At 45.9% G+C, this 27,016-nt stretch overlaps 2 protein-coding genes across 6 annotated transcripts in view; one reads left to right on the forward strand and one right to left on the reverse strand.

The window, feature by feature from the left end:
- LOC149359076 (midasin) overlaps nucleotides 1–27,016 on the reverse strand; it is a 147,938-nt gene that overhangs the window by 73,030 nt on the left and 47,892 nt on the right. For all 5 annotated transcript variants that reach the window (XM_089571243.1, XM_089571242.1, XM_089571245.1 and 2 more), the window contains exons 26-36: nucleotides 26,086–26,385; nucleotides 24,167–24,343; nucleotides 21,855–22,046; nucleotides 21,617–21,787; nucleotides 7,640–7,868; nucleotides 6,840–6,993; nucleotides 6,355–6,471; nucleotides 5,641–5,725; nucleotides 5,353–5,473; nucleotides 3,638–3,786; nucleotides 129–316 (exon numbers count right to left, since the gene is read on the reverse strand). In XM_089571243.1, coding sequence (XP_089427369.1) covers nucleotides 129–316; nucleotides 3,638–3,786; nucleotides 5,353–5,473; nucleotides 5,641–5,725; nucleotides 6,355–6,471; nucleotides 6,840–6,993; nucleotides 7,640–7,868; nucleotides 21,617–21,787; nucleotides 21,855–22,046; nucleotides 24,167–24,343; nucleotides 26,086–26,385 — 1,883 coding nt within the window. The remainder of the gene's footprint in view (nucleotides 1–128; nucleotides 317–3,637; nucleotides 3,787–5,352; nucleotides 5,474–5,640; nucleotides 5,726–6,354; nucleotides 6,472–6,839; nucleotides 6,994–7,639; nucleotides 7,869–21,616; nucleotides 21,788–21,854; nucleotides 22,047–24,166; nucleotides 24,344–26,085; nucleotides 26,386–27,016) is intronic.
- On the forward strand, nucleotides 8,835–21,829 carry LOC149359077 (uncharacterized). Its single transcript, XM_089575280.1, has 4 exons — nucleotides 8,835–8,883; nucleotides 13,307–14,112; nucleotides 14,941–15,206; nucleotides 21,520–21,829. Exons 1-4 carry the CDS (start codon nucleotides 8,835–8,837, stop codon nucleotides 21,533–21,535), a joined length of 1,137 nt encoding a protein of 378 aa, XP_089431406.1. The 3' UTR covers nucleotides 21,536–21,829.

Consider the following 27,016-nt stretch of genomic DNA (forward strand, 5'->3'; position numbering starts at 1 on the left):
AAGTACAGATTACCGGGCATCGTGCTTGCGCCTGCGTGCGCCTGTTCGCGTCTGCTGCTGCGTGCATGTGCAGACCAACTCAAGCATACGTGCAGGTGCGCAGGCATGGGCATGTGCAAATGCAGTACCTTGAAGCATCAGATGTCAATGCTAGCAGGGCACACAGGGGCAGGCTGTCGCTCCAAATACGAGCAACTGTGCTGTGTTTTTCAAGGCACCACAATGGCTGTGAGGCCACCAAGGACACAAGCAGTTGCTGTTCCACAGGAAACTGGCAGTTCTCCCAGGGCAGACTCAGAAGTGACTTGCAGGCTTCCTGCAAGGTAAGCGTGCACCACTAGTTTCAGATGTAAGGCAAAAGCTTCCTTTCATTCCCTTTCCTTGTAGCCAATTAAACTAAATGACACAGCTGTCTCATTGCTCAGCATTCTAACTCCTCTTCCCACATATTGTGACAGCAGACCCAAGCTTTATTAAGGTCTCAAGGCAGAAACCAAGTACTTGCATCCATGCACTCGCTGCCATCAGAACTTACTTCACAGAGAACTTTGTAGTGCACCCATCAACACACTCTCTCCAGCGTGCGCTTGGGACTAGGTCTTGGACCCATCAAGCTGACTGAACGCAAAAAGCACTATTAAATATGGTATACGCGAAGCTCAACACCTCGATTCATCAAACACCTCAACCTTCTATGCCAGAGCACATGAGAAAGTCCAGCTTAAAATAAGAAGTGAGATGCTTTCCACAAAATTTCTTCTCAATTTAGGACAGTTACTCTCCCCATAATACTTGCGATATGCTGTCACTGCACACACCACAGTCATGAAAGCCTGAGGTTCAGATGTAAATATAATACAGTATGAGGTGCTGAGGGTTACAAGGGTAGTGATGCGGAGTTGCGATGCCTGTATTAGGTCAGTGCCTAAGTGCACCAGACCAGAAAAAACAAAACAAAAAAACATCACAATGCTTGCCTGCGGCGCAAAAGCGAGACTCGAGTGCACCCTAGCCAGCGTAAGGAATCATTGCGCACCGCTTGCTCGGTGTTGCTAGGCCTAACGCCCAACTCGGAATAAGCGCTTTGAAACTAGCCACCACTTATCATAAAACGTTTAACATTTTCACCGGTTTCTGCCTCGATAGCTTCACATTGAAATGAATGCTGCAGAACTGGTTTGCATAAACATTTGTCAGCGAAGTGAGCGAAAAAGTTAAAAGCCGCCTTGCACCAATGACTGCGGTTTGCAAGCGCAGAGCCCGAGCCGTCACAAAAACCACTGCGAGCAGCTGTGTGCCGCGTCACATCTTTATGTGCACGTGACTGCGCATTCAATTCCAACTGCCCAAAGAATGTCAGCTGCGCTACTGATAGTTCACTGTCTTCGGCAGCCGTTTTTGGTTGAACCTTACGGGATATGGGTACGCTCGTATGCGCAAATAAAAAGAAAAGAAAATCGGCCGCTTACACAGAAAAATTTTGTTGAAGTGGAACCTCACTCCGACAATTGTTCCTTGTGGGGGGAAAAAACTGCGTTGCCTTGTATGGTTTGTTGACGGGGAATTGGAAATACTTCGTTGTGGCAAAAATTTTGCTGTCACGGTGTTTGTTGTAGTGGGGTTTGACAGTACTTCTGATAAAACAAACTTCTGACAAGAACAACAAATTTTCGTGTTCCGTTCAGGTTCGTTTCAAAGGAAGTCTACAGTACATTCAGGCCAGAATAAAATTCAAACAGTGTCTGTGAACAAAATAAAATATTTTATCCACATACTTTCAGCTGCAGTGTAGAACTAGACTGATTCATGTTTCATGATAAAAGGTCAACCAAAGTTCATATACATAAACCAGCTGTGAAGGAATCATTTCATTCCAGCCTGACTGTATATGTACTCAGTTCCACTGCTCACAACTGAGCTGCTCCAGCTCCAACCACTTCCTTGGCCACTTGCACAACGTCTAGATATACCTAAACCCTGAAACTATAAAATTTTGCTTAAGTAAGGCCAGCTTCAAGGTAAGCTGATAACTAGGGGTGTGTGAATATTCGAAATTTTGAATACGAATTGAATATGTTGGATATTTGATTCGTATTCATATTCGAGAAATTGATAAAGATTTTCCAAATATACGAAAATTCCCTAATCCTCGCCAGCGATCATATACCACGCCCATTTTCACAAATTCAACCTACGCAAAACCACAATATCTGGGCAAATTATTCGATGGTCAAGTTTAAAGTTTAACAGAGTACACAGAGATTAACAGAGATTATTTATGACCAACTGGCCCCACGCCAGTTGGTCATAAATAATCTGAACGAAAAAACGTAGCGTTGAAACAGGACACAGAAAGATGAGGACAGGACGGGGCTACAGATTAAGATTAAGATTAAGGGCGACAGATTAAGATCGTTCAGATTAAGTTTAAAGTTCCAGAAAAACAATACTAAGGTCCAGTTCTCTACCTTCTCCATCGTTTATCGCATGGACCAATTGCATTCTGACAACGCTAGGCTCAACCTCATGCAAAATTCCGCAAGTGGGCTTTTCTAGATATCACATGAACTGCGAACAAGATGGCCGATGTCCCGTTTCAAATAATCGCAACGCGAAATCACATTTTTTTTAGATCCTTCCATAATACCCCCTAACATCCCTGATGTTGAAATAAAGGTATTTGTATTTGTATTTGTATACGTTACATATTTAATGCTCACGCCCATAGCATACCTCCTGTCGCTTTCATAAATCTCCGAGAGTGACCTCCGCCATCTCGTTTTGGTCAACTACGGTATGCGGGAGTGTCTGCTAGCATAATTTCGCATGAGGCTCCCGAAAAAGCAAGTCGAGATGCCGCAACAGGGCAAGCGATCCTGTCAAAATCCCGCCTATAGCGTGGTACATTGTAACCCGCGCACCTCATTAGTGGGCGTAGGCGTGACAACGCTCAGAGGACTCCTGTCGCTAGGCCAAAAAATAGCCTGGCCGCGTAGTTTCAGTTTCTGAGCTTCACCGCTCGCCTGTGGCAACTGCAGCTTTTGGCATCCGCATTCACCAGTAGTCCAATCCCAGCTTTGCGCCACATTCAGACGCCGACCAGAACACTGCTGGTCATTTCTTTTTCCTTTTTTTAAGCAGCCTTACCGTTCAGATGCCAGTGTGCCTTTCCCCCTCGCTTGCATTCACCTTGTTCTTCCAGCATGGCAAAATTGGGCACTCATCACGGGCTTACAGGTGTTTTCGCGATAAAGCTGCCTCATAAGGCTTGTACCGCATTTTCATATTTTCAGCAGGCTTTTTTTTAGGGGGGGGGGGGGGGGGAAGAGATATTCAAATTGATGTTCGAAGCCATTTTTTTCTTCATATTTGTATTCAATTCGTATTCGAAAATTTCACAATTTGCACATCCCTACTGAAATCGTAAACACAAACCTGACAATAAACACCACCACTAAGTGTCAAATGGGTTCAATACAGAATGAGTCATCTTAAATATCTACAAGTAACAGAGTGAAAAGGAATTGAAAGACAAAAATCAACCAGCACAGTGCAGACCCCCTTTTTCTAAAAGACAGAGCTAACAGCACTTGGTGGCCCAGATGTCAACGCCCCTTCCCTGGATCCCAAAGCGAACCTGAGCCTCCTCCGAGTCCCAGGTGGTCTGGTATGTCTGTGCCAGGCTGGACAGCACAGCATCCTCAGGGAGCAAGCCATTCTCCAGCCGCTGTACACAGAGAGCAGCTGCTTTCCGCAGGGTTGACAGACAGGCCTTGGCACTGTGCACTGCGGGAGATGTCAGGCGTGAAAGAAGGCCACCAGAGAAGACATCCCTAATTTATTGCCCAGGTTTTTAAAAAGGAACTTTGGTCGCATATTTACGCTCCTTACAGTGCCAGACCGCCAGCATGCACATATGTGAGCACAGTGGAGCACAAGGGAAGGGAAGCACAAGGGCTTGGAAGAGCGGCGGTGCGTCTATGAAAGGTGGGAGTGGTGAGGGGACGCCACTCTCATGAAGATGACACTGCCAAGGCCCAGAAAAAACAGTCATACCTGACGGGTGTAGGGGACTAGAATTTTTTTTTTTTCTTTTACTGAGTGCAAGACTAAGGCGCCAGAACCAGTGCATTTTAATCACCTTAACAATCCTTTTTTTTTTTTAACTTGGGGGGGGGGGGGGCAACTTACAATCGAAACCAAAGCAAGGCACCATAAATAAAGGTAAGCCAAATGAGACATCAGGGATGCTACAGCAAGGTTGCAATTTTATGTTTGCTCTGTGGCTCTACCCAGTAGCATTCGTTTATTCTGCGCACTTGTTCAAAAGGAGTTTTTTTTTACTTCTAACTGCACACTAGGCGCTCATGGGAGTGTCGATAGTTGATGGAAGGGCTGGTGTTCCAATTGGAGTGGCAGCTAATGAAAGAGTCGACGTCGCACACGCATAGGTAGTTTCTCTTTGGCTCTGTCTGACGCATTTGACTTCACTGCCTGCCACACCAGTTTTTAATGCAGTGCTTTGCCAACCATCATTTGTGCTCCGGGGCCGGTAAGCGTTCGGCGCTCGTTCACGGCTGCATTCAAGATGGCTGTCATTCTTTATGAAAAAGAAATTAACTGCGCGCCCGGCCGCAAGTTCCGACGTTTCGGGCATGCAGACAGAATTTTCGTCCGTTCCACATGATGCTGTGGTGCGACTGTTTGCGAAGTGCAGGATTCCATGGGATGACTGCGTGCCGTGGTTGTTTGCGAAGTGGGGGATTTCGCTGGACGACGATGTTAAAATGATGTGCTGTGGGATCACAGCAGTGATGACGATGGCAGCACTAGTGAGGACGATAGTGCATGTGTGGACAAGTAGACCAGTGATTAATACATTTTCATTTTGGAGCGTGACCTTGAGCATGCCCTTCTTTTGTTTTTTTTTCCTGACATGCGATATGAGGAGGTCAACTTACAATCATGTAAATACAGTATACGCAGTGCCAGCCTAATGTGGAGCTGCGGGTAGTGGTGCCCCGTGCCGATGCCCATTTCCAGCAGGATACATGTAGCTTCATTTGTAAATTGGCTCCAGTAAAAAAAAAAAAAAATGCATTGTGCGCGGTTTACCTGGCTCGATCGCACTGGCGGCCACTTTCCTCACAAGAGTTTCTCAATATTATGAAAGTCTATGGCTTTCCAGTTCGAACAGCTAAGAGATGAAACTTCCAGTAATCTCCGGCACATGCCAGAATCCAGAATTACCAAATCACCACGTGAGGGGAGCAAATTAAACCTGCACAAAGATGCCTTATAACATAACAAGGACCACAAAGGTTTTTCTGGATTTGCTGTTCACCCCTTTACCTGATGCCTTGCCCAGTGCTATATGGGACTCGATAAATGGCCCACTGGCTTGAGGAAGTGCGAGACCTGCTGATGCCAAAAGGCTGTGGCCATCCCAGGCGTCAATGCAGCCGCCATCATCCTGAAAACGCGGCAAGAAATGAGCATGCCTTCATTGTACAGTATAAGCACACTTCCAGTAAAATTTGTTTCTAACAAAGGCACAAAGCTCCAAATATTAAAAAAAAAATAAAACCTCCATAAATCCCCCACTGCATTTAGCAAAAGTGCGCTTGACAGCTACTTTACCTCTCCAGGGAGGAAGATCTCCACAACACGATTCCTCATGGCCCTTGAGATCTCTCCATTCTTGGGATCCATGGTCATAATAAGTCTAAGGGAACAGAGAGACAAAAAAGATTGGTACCCAATTCACAAGCATAAGCAGTCTTCGTTTGCCAGCATCGTTCAGCAAAGCATGCACAAACATGGCATGCAGAGTGTGGAAGTCAGAATACAACAGCGCTAAAATTTACACAAGGCATTCAAGGGGCACTGAGGGAAACTCTATCCCAATTTTTATTCTTTGTAAAAGTTAATTCTATGCCTCTTTCTGCGTATGCTGGCATTTTTCCATTAGTAAAAGACACAATCATTGCTCAGAAAATTGCACTTAAAGATTTTCCAGCTACATGATTCAAACTCGTGATGTCTACACCAAAAATGACTCGGTGATCACCATTTTGAACTGAATGAAAGTGTTGCCTAACTTCTTGGATCTCTGCCCATAAAAGTGTTGATGCGTCACAGTCTACTTGCGAGATCGGCCAGTGATGGCAACACCTGCATTTTATTTTCTGGCCCTCTCTAGCATATATAATCTCTATATTCAGTGAAGGTAGCTTGTCTTTGTCGCTAGATTGTGGTAATCCATCGATGCACGTCAATCACAATTTGTCCTCAGTGCCCCTTCAGGGTGCAGGAAGAATTCGCAATAAAGACACAGCGGGATACAAAACCTACCTGAAGTCTGGGTGAGGCCTGATGATGCGCAGAGCTTCACCAACCACGCCCTGCTCCGTCAGGGGAAGCACACCACCCGGTTCCAGCAAACCGTTCAGTCGATCGAGCACAGATGCCCTGTAGTAATTTGGTTGCAGAAATTTAAGTACTGCTTCCACATACAATTAAACCGCTGCAGCCTCATCAAACGGAGAACACAACAAAACAATGCAGTAGGTGCCAGTTGCTACAGCATGTTGTGCCCCATTATAAGGGCAACACGGAAAAGTTAAAAATGTATACTAGAGGGAGATGCAATGGCTTACCTGTAAGTGCATTGCCCTTACACCAAATTACGTAAAACAAATGATGCCAAGGCTAAAAAAAAGATGTGAAAACTAACAAAAAGACAGGTAACGAGTTTCAGATGTCTGAACTTGAAACGATAAAACTATACCATCCACAACACTGCTACGATTCAATCCCACCACCCAAGCCATACTCACGTGCACAGGTTGACGTTCTTCAACATGAGCCAGTGGCCTTGCAACAGGCTGGCCACTAGTACACTGTCCTGCCATTCAAAGCTCCCGTTGACCGTCCCAGGAAGCCTGGCATCTTTTTCAAGTTGTGTGAGCTCTTTCAGTATTGGCTCCCATCCTGCAATTATGCAATGCACTTGCGTATTCATATCCAGCATAAAGAGTTCACCACACGAGGTAAAACAGTGCAAAGACAGGACAGAGTAGAAGACACTCACAGAGCAGAACTCTTGTACAAAAATTTTCCGCCTTTTCCTTTATTTTCGTGCTGCTTTGACATCTGTTTTCCGTTTATACTGCTACCTCATTGCAGTTTTATGGTATCCTATGCAAATGTATTGTCTAACAAAAAAATAAATAGTAAAGCTTGAAAAATGGCTCTAATCTGACAGTAAAGCTTGCAGAATGGCTGTAACTTGAAATCTGACCAGGTTTACAAAATAAAAGCCATTTCTTCAGAAGCACAAGAACACATAGTATGTGTTTTCTCCATTCTTATTAATCAGGATGCCATTCACTTACCTTAAGTGTAGCAAAATATCCTCCTTTTTAACATAACACTAAGATTCCTACACAACTTTCGTGCATGCAAATAGATGCGCACGCAAGGAGACCATACGGTAGAGCATGTGTTTCTTACCTATTTACTCAATCCTAACTGCACTATGGAAGAGGGTTTGTAAGAGCTGGTCCTACACCCTTACAAACGCAAAGAACTATGTTTTTTGCATTTTAAGTGCAGTGAGGTAGCAAAGCACACCCACCTTTGCAGTCAAGAATGTTGCCGAGCACTTTACGAAGATGCCCCGTGCCTCTGAGCACATCGTCAGGCTGTGCTACATCCATTGGTGCAGTCTGACACAGCTGGTAACGCAGCTTCAGTAGCTCCTCCATGTCATGGCTGAATGAACTCTCAGTGGCTTGCTTCAGGAGGCTGTCCAGCTGCCTGTCCACTGATGCAAGCAAGTGCTTGAACTTCTTCACTATGTCCACCTGCAAAACGAGAATGTGCAGATCAGACAGGCCAAACCCTAAACATGCATTAGATGAAGGCTACGCAACAAGCATGTTCAACAACAGGCATCGAAAACACAAACACAAACTCGCACTGTCAATGTGGCTAAGCAGTAAAAAGTTAAGAAACATTTGAATGGAAGTGGCATTGAGTGATGTGCACTCAAATATTTGCTACAGCACAGATAACTTGCTTTGTCCACCCCAACTCATTCCGATTCACTCGTGTCCCTGGGCACCATGGTGCCCTCTCTCAATATTCCCCATAACCAGAGCTGCTGCTACCCCCTCATCGTCTATATATCTCAGCACCCTTGCACTATTTTCAACTACCTTGCACCTAATGCACACCGGCTCTGTGTGATGCTCACTCCCTACAGAAGAAAATGTTGAGGCGCATAAAGGTCCAGAATCAACTGCATCAACGTGCTGGCAAGCACAGTTTGTGAAGTAACAAGGAAGACTTGCAATGCCCTAAAAGTAAAACAAAATGCACTACAAAATTTTTTCAGATGGGTAGAGTGCTCAAGGACAATGCGAATAAAACACAACTGCAGACACACCACAACGTTTCTCATTCATTTTTTTTCTTTCCTTCTGCTTCTGTTCTTTGCAAGTCAAGTGCACACACCTCAAAAATGGTTGAACAGTTAACAACCAGCTCAAACAGCTTCAGCTCTAAAAGCTAAGCAACACGAGCAAGTACACACTGCACCCAAGTACTGACCGAGCCCATCTGGTGGAAGCAAAGGCAAATGGGTGCAGTGGATGGATGGAAGCTGTTTCCATCTATCCACTGTGCCCATTTGCCTTTGCTTCCACCAGATGTGATGAGTGGAAGGTCATCTGCAGCAGCAAGTGATGCAGCCAGCAAGTGATGCAGCATGTGATGTGATGCAGCATGTGATGCAGCAAGTGATGCAAGAAGGCCTGTGAGATCTGGCCATGCCAGGCAATATCTCTGTGCTTGCACCACCTGCCGCACTCAGCTCGGGCAAGCACGAAGGCACATGAATCGCCTTCTCATAGAGCTGGGACTTAACAGGACAAAGCTGGTGTGAAATCCTACAAACATACACATGACAGAAGCCAACAGCCACAGAAACCAAGGGGCATAGGGGATTTTTTAAAATTTATTTATTTAATTTGTGGTGTTGATCAATTTAGATTATTACTGAATATGTTATCACTTAATGCTAATTGACTAGAAAAGCAGAAGAAAAAACAACCACATGCCGCCGGTGGGATCCGAACCCACGACCTCCGAATTACGCGTCCGGTGCTCTACCTCTGAGCTACGGCGACGGCTGTCAAATCTTCTGCTTTCGGGGGTATTTATGTTTACAAGTAACCTAACCTTGAGAGTGTTCATCAGCGCCACCCATGTTCATAAGCGGCGGACGTGGAACGTCCTGAGTTACCACAGGTGTGACGTAGAACGTCATCGAACGAAGAGGGTGGAAGCTGCGTGAGAACCCTCTTGGTTGAGACATTTACACATGGTTGAGACATTTAGTAGGGTGGCAGTACTTGTGTGGTCGGTGAGCACAAGGCAAGAAGTGAGTGTAAACACGTGCTACTGTTCCCTTCCCCATTTCAGCTCATGAGCCAATGCTTGCTCTCATCTGGAAATCCTGCGTCACAAAATCCTGTGTCACAAGAATAATAATTACACATTTTCTTACAGTTTTGAAATTGTGTCACCAGGTGTCCTCTCAACCTTCTATTTTACAAGCACAGCCTGCAAATAATGGTCTGCAAATAGCAGGCACTCAATTTACACCAATGAAAGCGACAATATACAACCAGGTGCAATAAATGTCTCCAGGCTTCTTTGTCTATGTCTTCAGGCGTCGCGTGGGAAAGTGGAAGGGATGGTCCTGCTTGCATTTTAGCTACTGGTTGCTGCTCTTGTGTCCATTTCGCCGGCCGTCTCATTGCGTTTTGCCAGCAGTGCCCTGCGCCTTGTCCCTCAGATAACTCCTCAAGTAAGGAGACATCTGGCTTCCACAACAGCAATCAGTAAGCTCCTTTGTCATGTTATGCATTAAGTTAAACAGTATTACCTTTTTCTCACTGAATGCAATTGTTATCCAACGAAATTTAAGCAGTGTATTAGACTACACAATAAAGTTTATTACAGTTACTAAATATGATTCCTCCTCCCTTATTTAATGCCTCGTAGGCCTCACAGGTATAATAAATTAAAATGACAGACCAAAATTTGTGTGCAGGTGGTTTGGTTTGGTTTGGTTTATGGGGTTTAACGTCCCAAAGCGACTAAGGCTATGAGAGACGCCGTAGTGGAGGGCTCCGGAAATTTCGACCACCTGGGGTTCTTTAACGTGCATTGACAACGCACAGTACACGGGCCTCTAGAATTTCTCCTCCAAAGAAATTCAACCGCCGCGGCCGGGATCGAACCCGCGTCTTTCGGGTCAGCAGCCGAGCACCATAACCACTGAGCCACCGCGGCGGCTAAAATTTGTGTGCAATATCTGTTTCTTTGCATAGCTGCGTTTTGTAGAAAAATGCTTGTCGTTAGTTCGACTATTTTCATAGACATTCGAAGTTCAAAAATATTCGATTCGCAACCAATTTTCGGCATTCACATTCGCTTCGCGACCTAAATTGATATTTTCACCTTTGCCATTAACAAACCTGCGCAATGCTATGTATGAATTAACCTATCGACCTCAAAGAGTGGTTCACATACTTTTTTCTTTCCTTCATTAAACTTGAAACAGAAACCAACAGCAATAAAAAAAAACACTGATAGTACACAGTAAAATCACAAAATGTAAATTATAAAAAAATATAACAGGCCAATCATGGCACATAATAGCTAATCAGCCCTCGAGAGCAGAGCCTACAGATTAATGTTACAAGGGAAGAATGTGTTCAGTCCACCAGAAACATATTCAGATATAAAAAAATTAATGTGCTGATGATTCCTTACATACAGGCTTGACTTAAAAATCCCCCAAAAAAGCAGCTGACTGCTTTGCACAAATTAAATTATAGACCTTAAACTGATGACAATGATGATTTCAATGGCGCATGGCCAGCTTGGCTAAAGAGTACTATGAGTCAATTACACACTTCTAAATTATATGCAAAAAACCTAAATTACTTATGCACTCACACAAATCCACACTTTTGCAGCGAAGTACTTTCCATTACATTTTAGTCGGCTACCATGTTTGAACAAAGATTAACATGTTTCAAAGCTGACTTTAAAACATAAGCTTGACTGCCATGCTAAACAGTCCAATTTCAACGAGTGTGAGGCACAAAGATTGTTTAAGGGGACAGGGTAAGCCCCATCTTTCCCATGTATTTTGGGGCATATTGTGGTACACTTTTCTCAGCAACTAATAAAGATAGCAGCAAGATATTTATGTCATTTTGTTCAGAATTGCATCGTCTAGCCGCTGTACCAAAATTATTTTAGTATACGAGAAATGAAATTATTAGCAATTTTTTTACTTCCTACACCCTAACTTTTACCAAATTTTGTATATATTTTTATTTTAGAACAAACAATATTATTTGCACGCTGATAATTTTGGTACAGTAAATTGCCACATATATGTACTGTATACACAGAAAAAATCAGCTTGATATCTATTGTCATTTAGAAAATAATGGTACCGACGTAACAAAAAATCTTGTTTTGAGAAAACTGAGTTTAAAGTAAACAAAACCTTCAATCCCAAGATTTCGACTTAGCCAACTCATTTTGACCAATTTATTCAGTAGGCACCAGCTGGATAGTTATCATCTAGGTCATCTTGGTGCTTCTTTTCCTGCCGTTTAGCTTCTCGTGCCTGTTTTGTAACTTGCTGCGTAGCTCGATCAGCAAAGTAAACTCGACGTCGATCGACTTGCTTCAGCCAGCGGACAGTGTTGCTGCCCGGACTTAGTCCACATGCCTCAAGAACTTTAGTTCTTGCGATAGCGCCATCATTGAAGGTCAGAACAGCATCTAATGTAGCAATCTTCATTGTCTGTAGGCCCGCAAAGACATTTTTTGAGCACACTCCCATACGACGTTGTTGAAGGACTCGTTTGGGTTCTGGATGGTTGCCAGAGAGCTTGAATGGTAGCCAGAGAGCTTGGATGGTTGCCAGAGAGCTTTCGCTTTCAGCTAAGTTCCGTAACATTTCGAGTTTTTTTTAGTTTTTAGTAAAAACGGAAAAAAACACATCGCTGGTAAAGGGGCGTGTCGCTGACCGCTTTGCTTTCAGATAGCTTTTTCAGGTTGATATAAAATGCACAGGATGAAGTGTAATACATCAAACGATGCAGAAAAGAATGTAATTTCATATTTAGCAAAAAACTAAAAATTGATATTTTTCAGATTTTTGCTTACCCTGTCCCCTTAATTTAATTTCTGCCAACACCAGAAAGGCATCATGTGGGCTATTATAAACTTCCAGCCTATAACCACAGCTCCTTCAATGTCCAACTGTTGTACCCAAACGCGAAGACCCAACACACGCATTCAGAACACTCCACCGCAGAACACGGAGCTATGTGGGGAAGCAAACTTTTTTATTTCTGCAAAATGCAAGGCGCCCGCGCACTGTGCTATGTCAATGTATGCCAAAGAACTACAGATAATGAAAATTTATCTCGAGCCATCCGTTATGACTCCACTTTGTTTCTTCTTTCAGCCCTCTTTCCACCCTCCCACTCAAGGAAAAGTTGAGGTGCCCACCAAGAAGCGAGACAGTTACCATGTTTTTAAACGATTTTTTTCCTCAACAACAGGGGTAAAATTACGTCCTGTGAACGAATCTGGGAAAGCTTCACGCGCAGAAACGGAAGCAATTAATTCCCACAGCACTGCTTTTTCATGCTTCAGGTTCTGTTGCAAAGCACGTGTGCCAAGCAGAGGAACAAGCTTTACAGGACGAGTAGCTGGGCCTGCACGTTGTTCTCTGCCCATTATAGGTGTTCACGGGCTCATAAGACTGAGCCTATTTATTTCACTACAGAACATAATCTTCGGGGTTGAACGGGGATGCTAATCCCATCCACAAACGCGAAGCTCCTAAACTCGCGCTCTGGCGCACGATGGAAGTGGCCAAGGCGCGTCGACCCCAGAATGCCAGCGCTCAGCTTTCTCGTTCAATCGCCGCAGATCGGCATCCAAACGGTTATTTCACAAATCGAGCGCTGAGCTTGCGCTTACGCCACGCTGTACGAAAATCGGAACTGTGAGGATAGAGAAAACGCGCCGGCTATGCCGCTTTTTCGTAAGAAGTGGGCACCGCGCTAGCATTGCTCCGCCTCCGCCGAAAAATGAAGCCATCACTTTTTTTTTTTTCGATCGGAACACGTTTCCCGATAACGCTTCCCACAACCAACCACCATCGCCGCCAGGGGGCGCCTATTGGCCGTGTCTCCAGAGCCTCCCGACATCCCTCCGGACATCCCTCAACGCCCTCGCCTTCCCGCACCGCGACTCCCCACCATCGCGCGCTCCTCCACAGGGAGAGTCGCTCATGGCGGCGGCGGCGGCGCCAGCGAGGGGACGACGGTAGCGGACCGCGGCGTGAGCGTGGCGCCCGGCAACGGAAGTTCGGCGTGCTCGGGCCCGTGGGCCGGGCCCTGGGCCGGAGGCGCGGCGGCCGAAGCAGCGCTGCTGCTGGCGCTCGCTGCGCTCGGCATGGGTACCAACTGCCTGCTCATGGGCCAGGTAGCTGCCCGCCGCCGGGGCTGGGCGCAAGGGCTGCTCTTCCACCAGGGACTGGTCGACTGCACGCGAGCCGGTCTGCTGCTGCCGTTAGGCCTAGCGCTGCTCCTATGCCAGCGCGCCCCGCCACGCTGCCCCGTCCTCGAGTCGGCCTTCCTGCTGCTGGTCACCGTCTCCACGGTGAACCTGCTCACGTGGGTGCTCAGCGACGGCGGCCCGGACTCGCCGCAGTGCCTCGCGCTCGCGCTCTTCCTCGTCTGGTTTGCGTCGGTCACCGTCCAGCTGGGACCGACGTTCCTGGCGGGCGCCCGCGCCGCGCACCTCTGCCCCGTGCAGCCGGGCCCCCACTACGTGCTCGGCTTGCTCTGGGTGAGCGTTAACGCGCTCTGCGTGCTCCTCACGGCCATGCACCTGCGACGGCTGCACCGGGACCTGTGCCGCTCCAAGGTAGAGGCGGCTCGTGTCGCGTCGCTCGTCACCGCGATGATGGTGTCGGCGCCCGGTGATCGGACCATGCAGGTGCGTGCTCCCGCGACTCGATCGCTATGCGTCCCAGTGGTGCGCGGCGCTGGCTTACATAATTAAAAAGCAACTTGCCCCCCCCCCCTCCCCCCCCCCCCAACTTGACCAACGATCGACAATGACCCGCCTCCTCCTCTCACATTCCTTTTCCTCGCGTATTAAGATAAGCTGGAAACGGTAAGGTGATATGCAACCTTTCCAGGTCCTTTCCTTCTCTATCTAGCACACCTCCCAGCAGTTGCTGCATCAGGTAAGGCACCCTGTGGCCAGCAATGCACTGGGAAATTTATTTAAATCAGTGGTGAATAGCCGCATGTTGTACTATGAGAAAGACAGCGTGATTAACTTTCTGGTGATGGAATAGAAAGATAAGGCCACCACAACAAGCATTCATCTGCTTTTCCCATTAACCCTTGCAGTCTTGCCATTTCCAAGATTAATAGGCCCTGAAGCGCTCTTTTCTTGATGTATTCCTCCACCTTTCTCAACTGCCTGCAATCCTCCCTAGCTTAGGCTGTACTAGAATAGCTTACTATGTGTCAGTTAAAATGCCACTATCATGCAGCAGCTCTCTTGTACAATAGCAGGGAAGAGCACGTACATAACTGTATTTTTGTTGCTTCAGCTTTCTTTTCAGGAAGGCAAAAGCAGTAGGCACATTGATGGTCTCCTATCTTCTAGCCTGCTGGCACAATGCCAAAAGACAAAGAAAGGCTCAGATCAAGAAAAAATTGTGCTGCCAAGATTTTCTTTTTCTTTAGTCCTTTTTAGTGTGCCCCTTCAGCTTGACAGCCTCGCAACCAAACAAAATGCCTCTCTCCACAGGACTATGTGGAACGCCAGGAGCGGTGGGGCCTGCGGAGACTGCGAGCCTTTGGCCTGCTGCTCGCTGCCTATATGCTCTTCTGGGGACCCTTGTTTGTGGTGACACTGGTGCAGCCCAAAGCGCCCCTGCCACACCAGGTTGCCATGCACGTCGCCTTTGTGCATGCCACAGTCAACCCAGCACTGCTCCTCGTGCTGGACACTGACCCACGGGGATCACCCAGTGCATCACCCTTGCAGCTGCCCGTTGACCAGCTGATGCCTTTGTGAGTGTGCTGTGTGTGCCTGGCACCAACAACCTTAACCCTCGAGCACCGGCAGAGGCTCGTTAAAAAGGCCTCAGCTGCCCTTTCCCGGTCTCTCTCTCGCATATATTTCAATCCCTCACTACTGCGTGTGGCATTTAGCTTGCAACTCACACTGGTATGGAAATGGAGCATCACCACTGGCCAGCTTCCTTGCATGAGAGCAAAACATGTTCACAAGCATGCAGCCACATAAGGACACTATTGCGTCATCAGATTTGCTACACATTTAGAAAAATGCAGCACTGCTACACAAGGTGTACGCCTGTCACCTCCAGCACAACAGCAATACCTTAAAGAAAAAGCTGCAGGCAGGAAGCAGCAGCAGCTACAACGAGAGACGCTTTAGAAGTCCTTCAGTACCAACTATGCAGCTACCCTGACAACCCAACCACCAAGGAGCCTTTCTGCACACTAGATTTGTGCAAAGAAGCCATCATAGCACAAATCAAACTTGGTTATGAAGGACAGCACTACTTTTGATCTTTGTTGATACTATACAGATTATTAGCTGTAATGCAGTCCTGATGTGCTATTTCACTCTCCATTATTTTTACCCTCAATGATGCTCCTATCATAAGTTAAATCCTATGAGTCACAAGATCAATTTGCAGGTGACAGCATCAGCACTTATCCTGTACCTTTCTTTGTACAGTCCCATAATATTTACCACTGTTCTTTTTACAATGAACCAGTATCAACTTGCCCAATTCTCCATATTGCTACTCCATCTTATCAGCACTCTGCTAGTGTGGACCGGCAGATGGCAGCTCGAATGAAAATTTATGCAGGCACAACTCATCTTGAAATTAATGGCATACTACTTCTACCAAAAAAAATCGTGTTTGCTGCTGTGAGAGGGTAATATGCTATTTGACAATGTTCAAGTTGTCTGCATAAAGTGTTCAACCCTCACCACTGCATAAAGAAAGCGGAAACTGTCAAGAAGCACAGGACTCCAATGATAACACAACCTCTGCTTTTCATCTGTTCAGTGTTTTTACACATGACTGGCATGATATTTTTGCTGCATTATGCTCATCTATCTACAATCGCACTTTCATTTTCCGTTTGCCTTCTCATTGGTGTGCAACAGCCCGCCTGATATGAAATGACAGTTACGCACCTATGGCAGTATGCACCTAATTTTGCTGTTTTTATACTCAATATTTTATTACCTTTAATAACAGGCTATGTATTTAGCACTGTGAAAGATGCATGAATGTTATTAGCCTTGTGCATAAAATTTTGACAAAACAGACTTCTTAAAACAGACTTAAATCTGACACAAATTTTCTTCTGGTAATAAAGTAGCCAACCGATTTTTCTGACTCCAATAATTCCGGCTTCGCTGGGGAACCGACAGGCACTTCATAGGAACATGTACATTTTCACAACCGATATTTCAGACTCTGTGGAGTCCGAAAGTTCGATCTTTCAGACTAAAATAGATGCCAGCAATACTGTGGAGATTGTTTTTCAATCAAAAGTTTGTTTTTTGTTTCACCCTAATAGAGACATGAACAGGCACTGTTGTCACAACCAACCAGTTCTCCGGCGCTCTGAAAGGTGCCATCTTGGATCTAAATGAATTCAATCAATCAGACGGACTGGCTTAGGCAAGCTTGGCTATTTGTTTGTCATCGTTGCCACTTTAAGAAATGGCACGCTCTTCAGTGCCATCGAGAAGGACTAGAGCATGCGTCCGCCTCTACCAACAACCATGGCATAGATGAAGCCACTCGTGGTGCGAAACAGACATAAAGTAGGGCTGCGCAATGCGTGCATTCGTTCACAGCATGACCTATGGCCGTGTAACAGTGGTATCATGACGTGAGGTGGTGTGGATGTGACGAAAGCATGACTGTGGCACAGATACAGTCTAATATTATTGCTTGCAGGCGGAATGTAGGGAGCGATGACGTTTGTGATCTTGAAGCACCGCGGTGGATCAGTGGTTGGGGCGCTCAGCTACTGAGCGGGAGTTCCCGGGTTCGAACCTGCCCGCGATGACTGCGTTTTGATAGAGGCCAAGCACAAAAGGCACCCGCGTGCTGTTGCTGTGTGATGTCAGTGCACATTGAAGATCTCCAGGTGGTCAAAATTATTCTAGAGCCGTCCACTATGGCACCTTTTTCTTCCCTCGCTCCCTCCTTTATCCCTTTTCTTAAGGCATCATTCAGGTGTCCAAGAGGTGTGAGATAGATACTGCAAGATGTGAGATAGATAGTGCGCCATTTCCTTTACTGCCATTTCCTTTTTTTACGCAGAAAAGGTATTTTTTTGAAGTTTATGAATTTTTCCGAATGTTCAATTATTTGGACCATTTTGCGGGTGCCACCGAGTCCGAAAATTCGGATGGCAATTTTATTCCTAGTAGTTCACTGAAATAAAACCTACAACTGAATTGTCTGCATGTACGCGCAACAAACAAAAGATACAAATTCTCGTCTTCACACTGCGGAGTGAGGATCCAAAATAGGCACACATTATGTTCACTGTTACGATGTATTGTGTTCAGTGACTACTGTTGTTGCACATATTGCTCACATTTTGGTCAATTTATACAAGCTGAAAATGATGAGCTCATTGAGAAGGGGGCCCATAGCCAGAGGCAACATTAGAAGATTTGGCTATTCTGACTGCAGAGAGATACTTGGGTTAAATTCATGTGCAAGAACAATCAAAAGCTATTGCAATCTTCCGAGACAGATTTTGTACAATGTGCCAGTGTCACAGCCACTATCGCTGAATCTAGCAATAAAAGAAAGGTGCACCATAGACCCAATACTCACGCAACTTGATTGAGCATCTCGCAGGATAAGATAAGGACAAGTCAACTACTAATAAGCAGCATGCCAGCCACTGTGCATGACAATCTGGTGAATCGAAAGCCCCGCTTTAAGCAAGCCATAAGAATGTGCCTGCGTAGCGGTAGCCTGTTTGATATGCAGCCCAAGGGTCAGAAGTTCGATCCCTGTGTAGGCTACATAGGTGCGGCTACTAGGAACACAGCGATGACATTGCTGCATAGCAGCTTGAGAAGTGACACTTGTAATGTGAATCGTCATCTGCTTCATGTTTATATGAGGTTGAGGAGGAAGACGGCGGCTGACGGTCCGTGCACTCTGAATTTTTCCGAATTTTGCCGTCACGGCTTTTCTGCAACACGAAGCCCTTATGCTGTCATGTAAAGTATAATTCTGTGATTTAAATTCGCTAATGTCACGAGGACAGAAAATCTAGGAGTGCAGCATGTAGGCACATGAATGTGGCATTGAAATGCTCACAAATTTGCACATGATGCCTGCTATGCTACTACCCAAGTTTAAACATCAAGGCCTTTTAATTTGAGAACTGTATTCCTCTCACTTCTAGTAATTATCATAACAATCATCTCCAAATGAGGCACTAACCAAAGGGACCTGCCAGATGGCTGAGCAGTTTTGAGCAATATTTATACCTGCGTACAGTAGTGAACAACACTGGATAGAATGTCCACAATTAAGCCTAAACAAAAATAACAGCAACGACCGTTCGCTGACCTGGAAAAAAAAATCTCCAATTTTCATTTAGGTTACTCACCAAAATTGGTGGCAATAAGTTCACTATGAAGTGCTGGAAAGCAGCCTACCAACTAAAGTAGAACTCCAGCATTTCATTAAAGCCATGGAGGAAGAAAAGCCTAGGAGAGGACCTCGCTATCTGAGCTGCACACCAAAAAAATGTGCCGGGAGAAACATGATTTCGCAAGGACTGCTGGGGGGTCTTTGGCTGTAATGCAGCAAATTGTAACATTGGGTGCAACGGAATCGTCTACTGCATTGCCTGCTGCAGATGTTCAAGTGCTCCGAGGCTGCGGCCAACCAGCAAAAGGGAGCCCTCATGTCTGGTTTCAAAAAATGTGATGGAATGGCCCCTCCTAAATTCCTTCCTTCCTCCATGATTAAAACTTGACCATTAAGGAGTATAACCGCAAAATTTTTGGTTGCATGTTGTTTTCCTTGTGATGACGCGGATGACATCAACATACATTGATCACCACTAGGTATTTTCCTAGCCAATAAATAATTAAATTTCTTTTCTTATGCTGCTTCGGTTTCAATACCCAAATGATGGCTATGACGTGACAGTACAGTATAGCTTTCGTGAAACGTGAAAAAGAGTGCAATATAATTGCTGTTTTGTTGTTTTGATTACCTAAAACGTTAAAGCCAGCCTACCTCAAGAGCCAAACCAACACAAAAAAAAGATGGTGATTACCATATATACCGTATATACTCGTGTAAGGGCCGCCCCCGTGTAAGGGCCGCACCCCCAACTCGGCCGCTGGCAATTCAAAAAAAAAAAAAAAGTGAGCCAAAAACTGTTTCATGCGCGCATAATTTTCGCTGCGTAAAAATCGCTACGACCACGAACGTGTTATCCCGTGCGCCATGCTCGGCCTGGAACCCCGCACACGCGGTCCATCATCGACGCTAGCTCGCTCAATGTTCGCACCAGAAAGGATTGACAAAACTTTATGCTGTGCAAAAGCCAGGATTGGGTGCAGGCGTGTTGGGTGTGCCTCACCGTGCAAGAAAACGCGAGTGGCGCATTTTTTGGTGCTGACGCGCTGCTCCAAGCCGTCACAAGCGCCGCACCTTATGTGGATCTTAACACCTGGAACCACGAATACACAGCACTGCTAACTTGTCTAGTGCGCTCAGTGTTTGCACTGGAAAGGATAAAATGTTATGCTGCGCAAAAGCTAGGATGGGGTGCACCCACGATAGCGCCGTGTTTCCTTTGTGTTTGGGCGCAAAGAGAATACGTGCCGTGGTAACGTGCTGCGCTATTTGCCCAATGTCGTTACCTTTCGCATCGAAGCATCGAAAGGTGCTTTGAATCCAGCTACAGTTTACCATAAAAGGACTAACCTTTTTACCAATTTACCATCACAAAATAACTCACATTAAAATGAACATACAATTGATTACCGCCAGGGCTTCGACAGCGGAGTGCAAAGGTTGCATGTGGCTGTGGGTTGCACGAGTGAAGCCGCTCCTACCCGCTGGCCAAAGCATCATTACTGTCTGTCGAGAGCCAGATCTTATGAGGATCTTAATAACTTAGAATCACATTTCCCATTGTACTCCACCTTGGTGGATTCCCCTAAACATTTGACCAACACTGTTCCCACTTCTGAGTTACTGATCAATTCGCTCTCGCCTTATCAAGCTTGCCGTCCCGGTTAGCTCACTTGGGGAAGCATGTCATGAGAATCTACTTCTTGAAAGAACTACCGCGGCGCATTCCAGGCTCTCCAGTGTGGTCAAGTCCTCCTCGTCGAGATTCTTGCTGCTGAATATCTGATTTAGGGACAGGATATCAGTAATCGCAGTTCCAAGCGCCATCAGCAGCTGGTGGCAGGTCGAGCACATTAATCAGATTTCTAGTGGCTGGGGAGTGACTTTGCGTACAACGGCTCCGTCGCAGCCGGGCTCAGCGATTTTATCTCCGCACTAACGTAGGCATCCTAGGCAACATCCAGCCAGCTATATGAATCTATGACACGTTGTCACAAATCTACATGCATATGATTGCGCGTGTTTTTGACAGTGTTATCCACCATTTCTGGGCACATGCAGCAATGAAAGCGGAGCGCATGTGTGCACAGAAGCAGCTGTATTGTTAGAAATCTTGCTATCTGGCACTGCCTGTATGTACACGGTAGCAGCAGTAGCAGTACAAAAGAAGGAGCCGACAGGGCTGGCAGCGCATACTACAATGTGGCCAGCAAGGCATTCAAACTTCTCAAACCGCTGCCATATGTTACTCAATCCACAACCATGCGCAGCAGTTTCTGCTTCTACTTCGGATGCTTTGAACAGCCACTGCACATGTAGGCAATGAGTGACTGAGCGTGCTTGGCCGGCGGTTAGTCTACAGTGTCAATGCTGCATTTTAGTTTCAATTCGGGGTGGTGTCGCGGGCACTGAAAGACACTGCTCAATCTCCGCGCTTGCTGGAAGCACGAGTTTTTCAAGCTCGGGGCCGAGTTCACGATGTCCCCTCGTTTGGTATAAACAGAGTTGTGCACCCATACTTGTTCTTTGTATTTGAGATGAATTGCTATTGCACTAATGCATATTTTGACGGCAGCACAGCAAACATTCGTAATAAGCGAGTGTTCGTTATATCTGCAGCTGTTATAAGTAGGCTCGACTATATTTTCATGCGAGCAAATGTGACATGAGCAACAATTTTTTTTTTTCTTATGTTCCCTTTACAGGGAGACCACACTGTGATGGCCTACAGGTGTACCTGCCAAACGCTACATGACAATCCTCCAGAGACAAAGAAGAGCTTGCAGCGTGCACCTAGCTCACCTGCTCGAAGCTGCCGAGAAGTTCCAGAGCATCAGTCGACGTGCCAATAGGCAGGATAGCCAGGGGATGACCGGTCAGCCTGGCCAGGCTACGCACTACTGTTGTCTTCCCGCTTCCTGATGAACCAACAAGCAATGCCGCCAAGCCGTTCTCCAGACACTTTGCTAGGCCCTGGGCACAACAGAGAGGCGGTAAAGTTCACTGTGCACTGGTGCTGATTCGTCTGTGGCTGACTCACCTCCATTGCGGATGCCTGAACGTGAAGAAGCCGCAAGTCTTCGCTGGCCCCAGAACCTGACACAGGGTCCTGCCTGGCAGCTCTCCGAGGCAATACAGCACTGCCCACGCTCAACCAGTGAGGGGTCACATGTACCTGAGGTGCCTGCTCTGGGGCTGCCTCGCCAAACACTTCTTTGTAGATGTCCAACACCTGTTTGGGCCGAAGAGAGATAGTGAGGGGTCACGGATGGGGATCAATTTGGTCTCACCCTATCATAAGCTAGTCACACGCATCAACTCAAGTGGCAGGGGACTGCCCTAGTTTCACAATCTGAACCGCAACGGCAATGATTTGAGAACACCCCATACAGCTATCCTTCATAACGGCACAGCTATGCTTGGAGTGGATGTTAACTTTAACTATTTCTTTGCTTGTAGCCTGCTTCATTTTTGCAGGATTCATCTCCAAAAAACCTGAATTAGGCTATCTAAAGTGAGCCAGACGACCACAGCAGACAGCTTTTACTGTGCAATGTAATCATTTGCTTGACCCCAATGCAGTCAGCAAATTTTGTGAAGCCTCTGTTTAAGACCTCCGTCAATAAGTGAAGAGCCTGCAAACATTTCCACTGCAGTCATATGGACAAATGAAGTATATTGATGAACAGCAGCATGTTTGTTTAGTAAATTTGCCAAGTCATACTTTATATGCCTTCCAAACAGCCTTCTAAACAGCGATCTTCTTGAAAGGAACACATAGCCCATAAAAATGTCAGCTCCCATTACCGTCATAGTGTAAGGGCAGACAGTTAGCAGAGATAGCAGTAGTGCGGGAAAATGAGCAGGTCGTGGTGTGAAATGCTTAATTAACCAAAGTCAGTCAAACTTTGATATAAGAACACGAATATTACAAATTATCGGCTATATGGAAGCATTTCTAAATATTTTTAACAAACATATGCATTTGTTACTTTATATATCGAGCGCAGTTTGCCAAGGCACAAATATATCCGACAGCCGAGCGTCAAGCTATGCCTACTGGGATGGCAAGTGGTATGCTTTGCCTCACTACATGGGTGACTGGTGGTGGTGCGACGAGTGTTCGCGTCACAGTTCATGCTTTATTTAACATTTGCCAACAGTACCACAAATGATATAGTGCCGTGAACAGTTGGTAGCCAAGCAGTCAGCACCTGTTTGCGCCTCTCGCAAACATCGCTAGTGCCCAGAACCAGCAACATGGTTGGCTGTAGCTTTCCAGAAGCTATCCTGTGCTCCTGTTGGCTGTCACGGAGCACAGGTGGTGAAAATAGCTTTCGTTCTGGCATACTATTTTTTCGCAAGACACCACTGTAATGAGGGGAGGACACTCCAGCTGGTGTTTGACCTTTCGTCGCAGTGTGCTGTAGTGCTGTGTAGGGAAGCCTGCCCAACTGGTGTTTAGTGCTAAGTTTTTCCGGCCTCTGCAATCATCCCAAGGGGCTTCGAAACAGGGCTAGAAGTTTAAAACAGATATCTCTCAGTCGCTATTCATTGTCTGTCCGAATCGCACTTCTCCAGAGCTAGTTTTCAGCAAAATTTTATATTACAAATTTCGGCTATATCAAACTGCTTTACAATTTTTTACCTGTTCGCTACAACAAGGTCTCACTGTATATAGCAGCAAAAATCAAGGCCATCATCAGTGAAACAACACTATTACAATACAACAAAAATAAATAAAAAGATCAAAAGCGCAGCACCTGTCAAAATCTTCCATCATAGCATGGCCCCACTTTAAGCTCTCGAAGTAATTTTTCATGTGCAAACAAGTTCCACACGCTTTGGCATTACTGTGTGGCACTCACATAATTGAAGTGAAAACAAAAAAAAATAATCCTTTTATTTCATCTTATTTAGTTACCCGAATTGGCCAGATGACATCAGCTCTAGCCCCTGCAGAACGCATGACTATGGCAAATGGTTGTTTCCATGAAAAGAAAGCTGCATATGCAAGCTATGCAGTGTCTGTCAACAAGCCTCCGAGATTTTTAATATCAAGATCAGATGTCAGGGTTTTCGGAAAAATCCACATTCTATGTTACCAGAGTAGAGTGAACACAAAGGCATGCCATGCTATTCATCGCTGATAAATGCAAGAGATCAGAAGGAAAACATTGAACAATTCTGCTCGATGACAATGGCTGTCGTTCCAAGCCAGAATGCCAGAAAACCATGCCAGCATTCTACAGTCATCCAACCCCGGGCATTAACATGAGACTGTTATCTTTGCATCGACACTGTTTTAAAGCACAGTACTCATCATAATGGCACAAAATTCTTGGCACTGACCCTGCTGCGATCTTCAGGGGTCCGCATGCGTGCAGCATAGACAAGTCCAACATGGGCTCCCGGCTCTGGCGGGCCTCGTTCCATTAGGCAGGCCCAGCGGGAAATGTCACGCAGGTTGAACTCCCAGGGGCTTCCAGAAACAGCCCAAAGCCTCTGGTGCTGCACCTGGTCAGCCAACTAGAAGGGCGGGGGGGGGGGTTCAAAGTAATTATCGGCATACAATGCACTGCCACAAGCAATTCTGATCGAACTCGATGCAGATTTGCGTTGTTACATGGCCAATTTCAACTAAGACTGAGCTCAACAAGTTGGCCCCTGAAGTGCAATCAAGATTTTTGATCTGAGTTACGGACCTCCTGCTGCTGCTGCTACCCTTGTGCTCAAGATAAAAGCTTGTTAATTCGAACTCCAAGGGGACGCTGCCGCAGTTTGAATAAACTGAACTTCGAACAGACGAAAAATATGCGGTACTCTGCGATCAGGAGAAGCAGTGAGAATGTGAAAATCATCCTAAAATTTTCCGTCATCACCTGCTGTTTTCCCGGAAGGCAGCGGCCAACATCTTTTGTTAAGCCTGAACTTATTGGAAGGCCTCTTAAAGCGTTTTGTCAGACGGACGACATTTCTAAATCACTACACCAGGGCACACCGCGTAAGTTGACCGTTATGGCTGCCTTTAAACGCACGGAATGCGACATAAGGGCACTGCAAAACGAAGACAAAGACTCACAGCAAACATCAGCAAGAACTCCAAATCGCTCGTATCGCGGAATTCGCAGTTTCCTGCACGACTACATGGTTTCGTAATCGGAGTGCTCAAGATCCTGCGAAGAGTCTGATTTCCATCTTCACCCATTTAACTGGTATCGAGCCTCGCAAGTGACCTTGCATGCCATTTTGTCCCTCTCCTCATCTCCTCCAAAGAGGCAGCACAGTCTCCCAGGAGCATTCCTTGGTTCATCACGTGTGCAGGCCGCCCACCCAGGCACAGTAGCTTGTAGTTCGAATTATCGGTAGCGCAACCCATTCAGGTTTGAATTAAAGGGCTATGTTTTAGAAAGACTCCTATGGAGCCTGAACGGACCAAGTTGTACAGTTCAAATTATCCTGAAATTCAAATTAATGAGGTTCGAATTGACAAGCTTTCACTGTACATACTGCAGGTGCACACACCATCACTTGGCACATGGAAGCCAACTCATCGATCAGAATAGAGCGACAAAATCCAGTAGCATTGCACATGGAACTTGTTAACAATTCGATTTAGGATCCAAAATGTTCATGTAACAGCAATATGAGAAAGCTTTGACGCTATAGTTATGCTTTCTAGCTGCATGAGACATTTATTTAGAAGCACCGCAGGTAATGCCAACAAAAGGAACTAAATAATAGGTTTTATTAAAGAACCTTCAGATCTGCTGCTGACCACAGTATCTGCACTGCATGCAGTATTATTTTTTAACAGAGGCAAAATTTGTGATGAGACCACACTCGATCAATCGCAGCCAAAAATTCACTTGGCTAACAGCAACGCATGCATATAGCACAAATACACACCATGGACATCAGCTTTATGGGAGCGTGGTGTTTCCAATTCCACTTGGATACACTAACAAGTGCCACATGATGGCCAGGTTCACTAAAGTGGGCCCATCTGCAAGGCCTTTATTTAGGTGATGGCACAAAATTAGAAAACAGTGCCTACAGTGGCAACTGCAGAGGTGTCTGCAACGACTTTAGCTTCTCTGCGTAAAACTCACTATAGCACATATCAGAAAGTGCCCACAGATATTGAAATTAGCATGCTTGGTGCCTTTTCTGTTTTCCACATGTCCTGTAACTAATTCCAGTACCATCATATTATGAGTGTATGCAGCAGCTCCCAGAGGCCGTCAGGAAAGCCCACAGCAGGCGCTCACCTTTTCGTTGAAAAGCACCATGCACCTGAGTGTGTCTTCAGGCAGTGCAGGATGCAGGTATCGCGCCAGAGTCAGCAGATCATCCCTGTTCAGGGGTTCGAGGCCCAGCTGGACAAAGCGGTTGAGGAACGAGCGGGGCAAGCCACGCCGTGCTCCACCTTGCCGGTGTGGGTTCTGGCAGCCGAAGAACCGTGAGCGGCCAACCGTGAAGCTGCGGTTCAGCTCGGGCACAAACACTTCCCCCCGGTGGTCAAGGCAGGCATTGAGCCCTTCAAGGACGCTCTGGGAGGCCAGGTTGAGCTGCAACCAATGCAATGGATTAGGTGAAGAAAACAATTTCCAATATGGTAAAATCTGCAGTTCAAGGAAGTATCAGGATGACTTTGGTACCGCTGGTCTAAGTGTGCCGGCCAATGGCTGTGAAGGTTAAATGAGAACCTTTCATCCTTTGATTTTTTTATTTTTTTTTATTTAGAGAAATTGGGACTACACTGTGTGCTAAATGCAAATCTTCCCTTACAGCAAGTGCAGGTGCCCCTCAATGAATTGATCAAGACTACCAGAGTTTTGACAAGCTTTGTAACAAACTGATGCATAGTGAAAGATATGGCAGGTGCTGAAAGGGATAACATTGGAAGACAACTTTAGTTTGATGTGCCTCAAGGACCAAGGTGAAGTTTGCATACGTGACATGTGCTGAAGGAATGAAACTGACTCAGGAAAAACATCATCAGTTTTCAGTCAGTGCCTGAAATGCGCGTGTTGCACAAAATGCAGAGGTTCAGGATGGAATGTCACAGCAAAAAAAACTGTGCATGTACACCAAAACATTTTTTGCCATTCCAGTGCCACTACATCAATTGCTGCCACCAAATTTAGCAGCCTGCCACTGTAAAGTTGCTTTTTACAACATGCAAAAGATCCATGTTAG

This window comes from Amblyomma mixtum, chromosome 2 (assembly GCF_055824585.1).
Source record: "Amblyomma mixtum isolate Tamu chromosome 2, ASM5582458v1, whole genome shotgun sequence".
NCBI lineage: Eukaryota > Metazoa > Arthropoda > Arachnida > Ixodida > Ixodidae > Amblyomma > Amblyomma mixtum.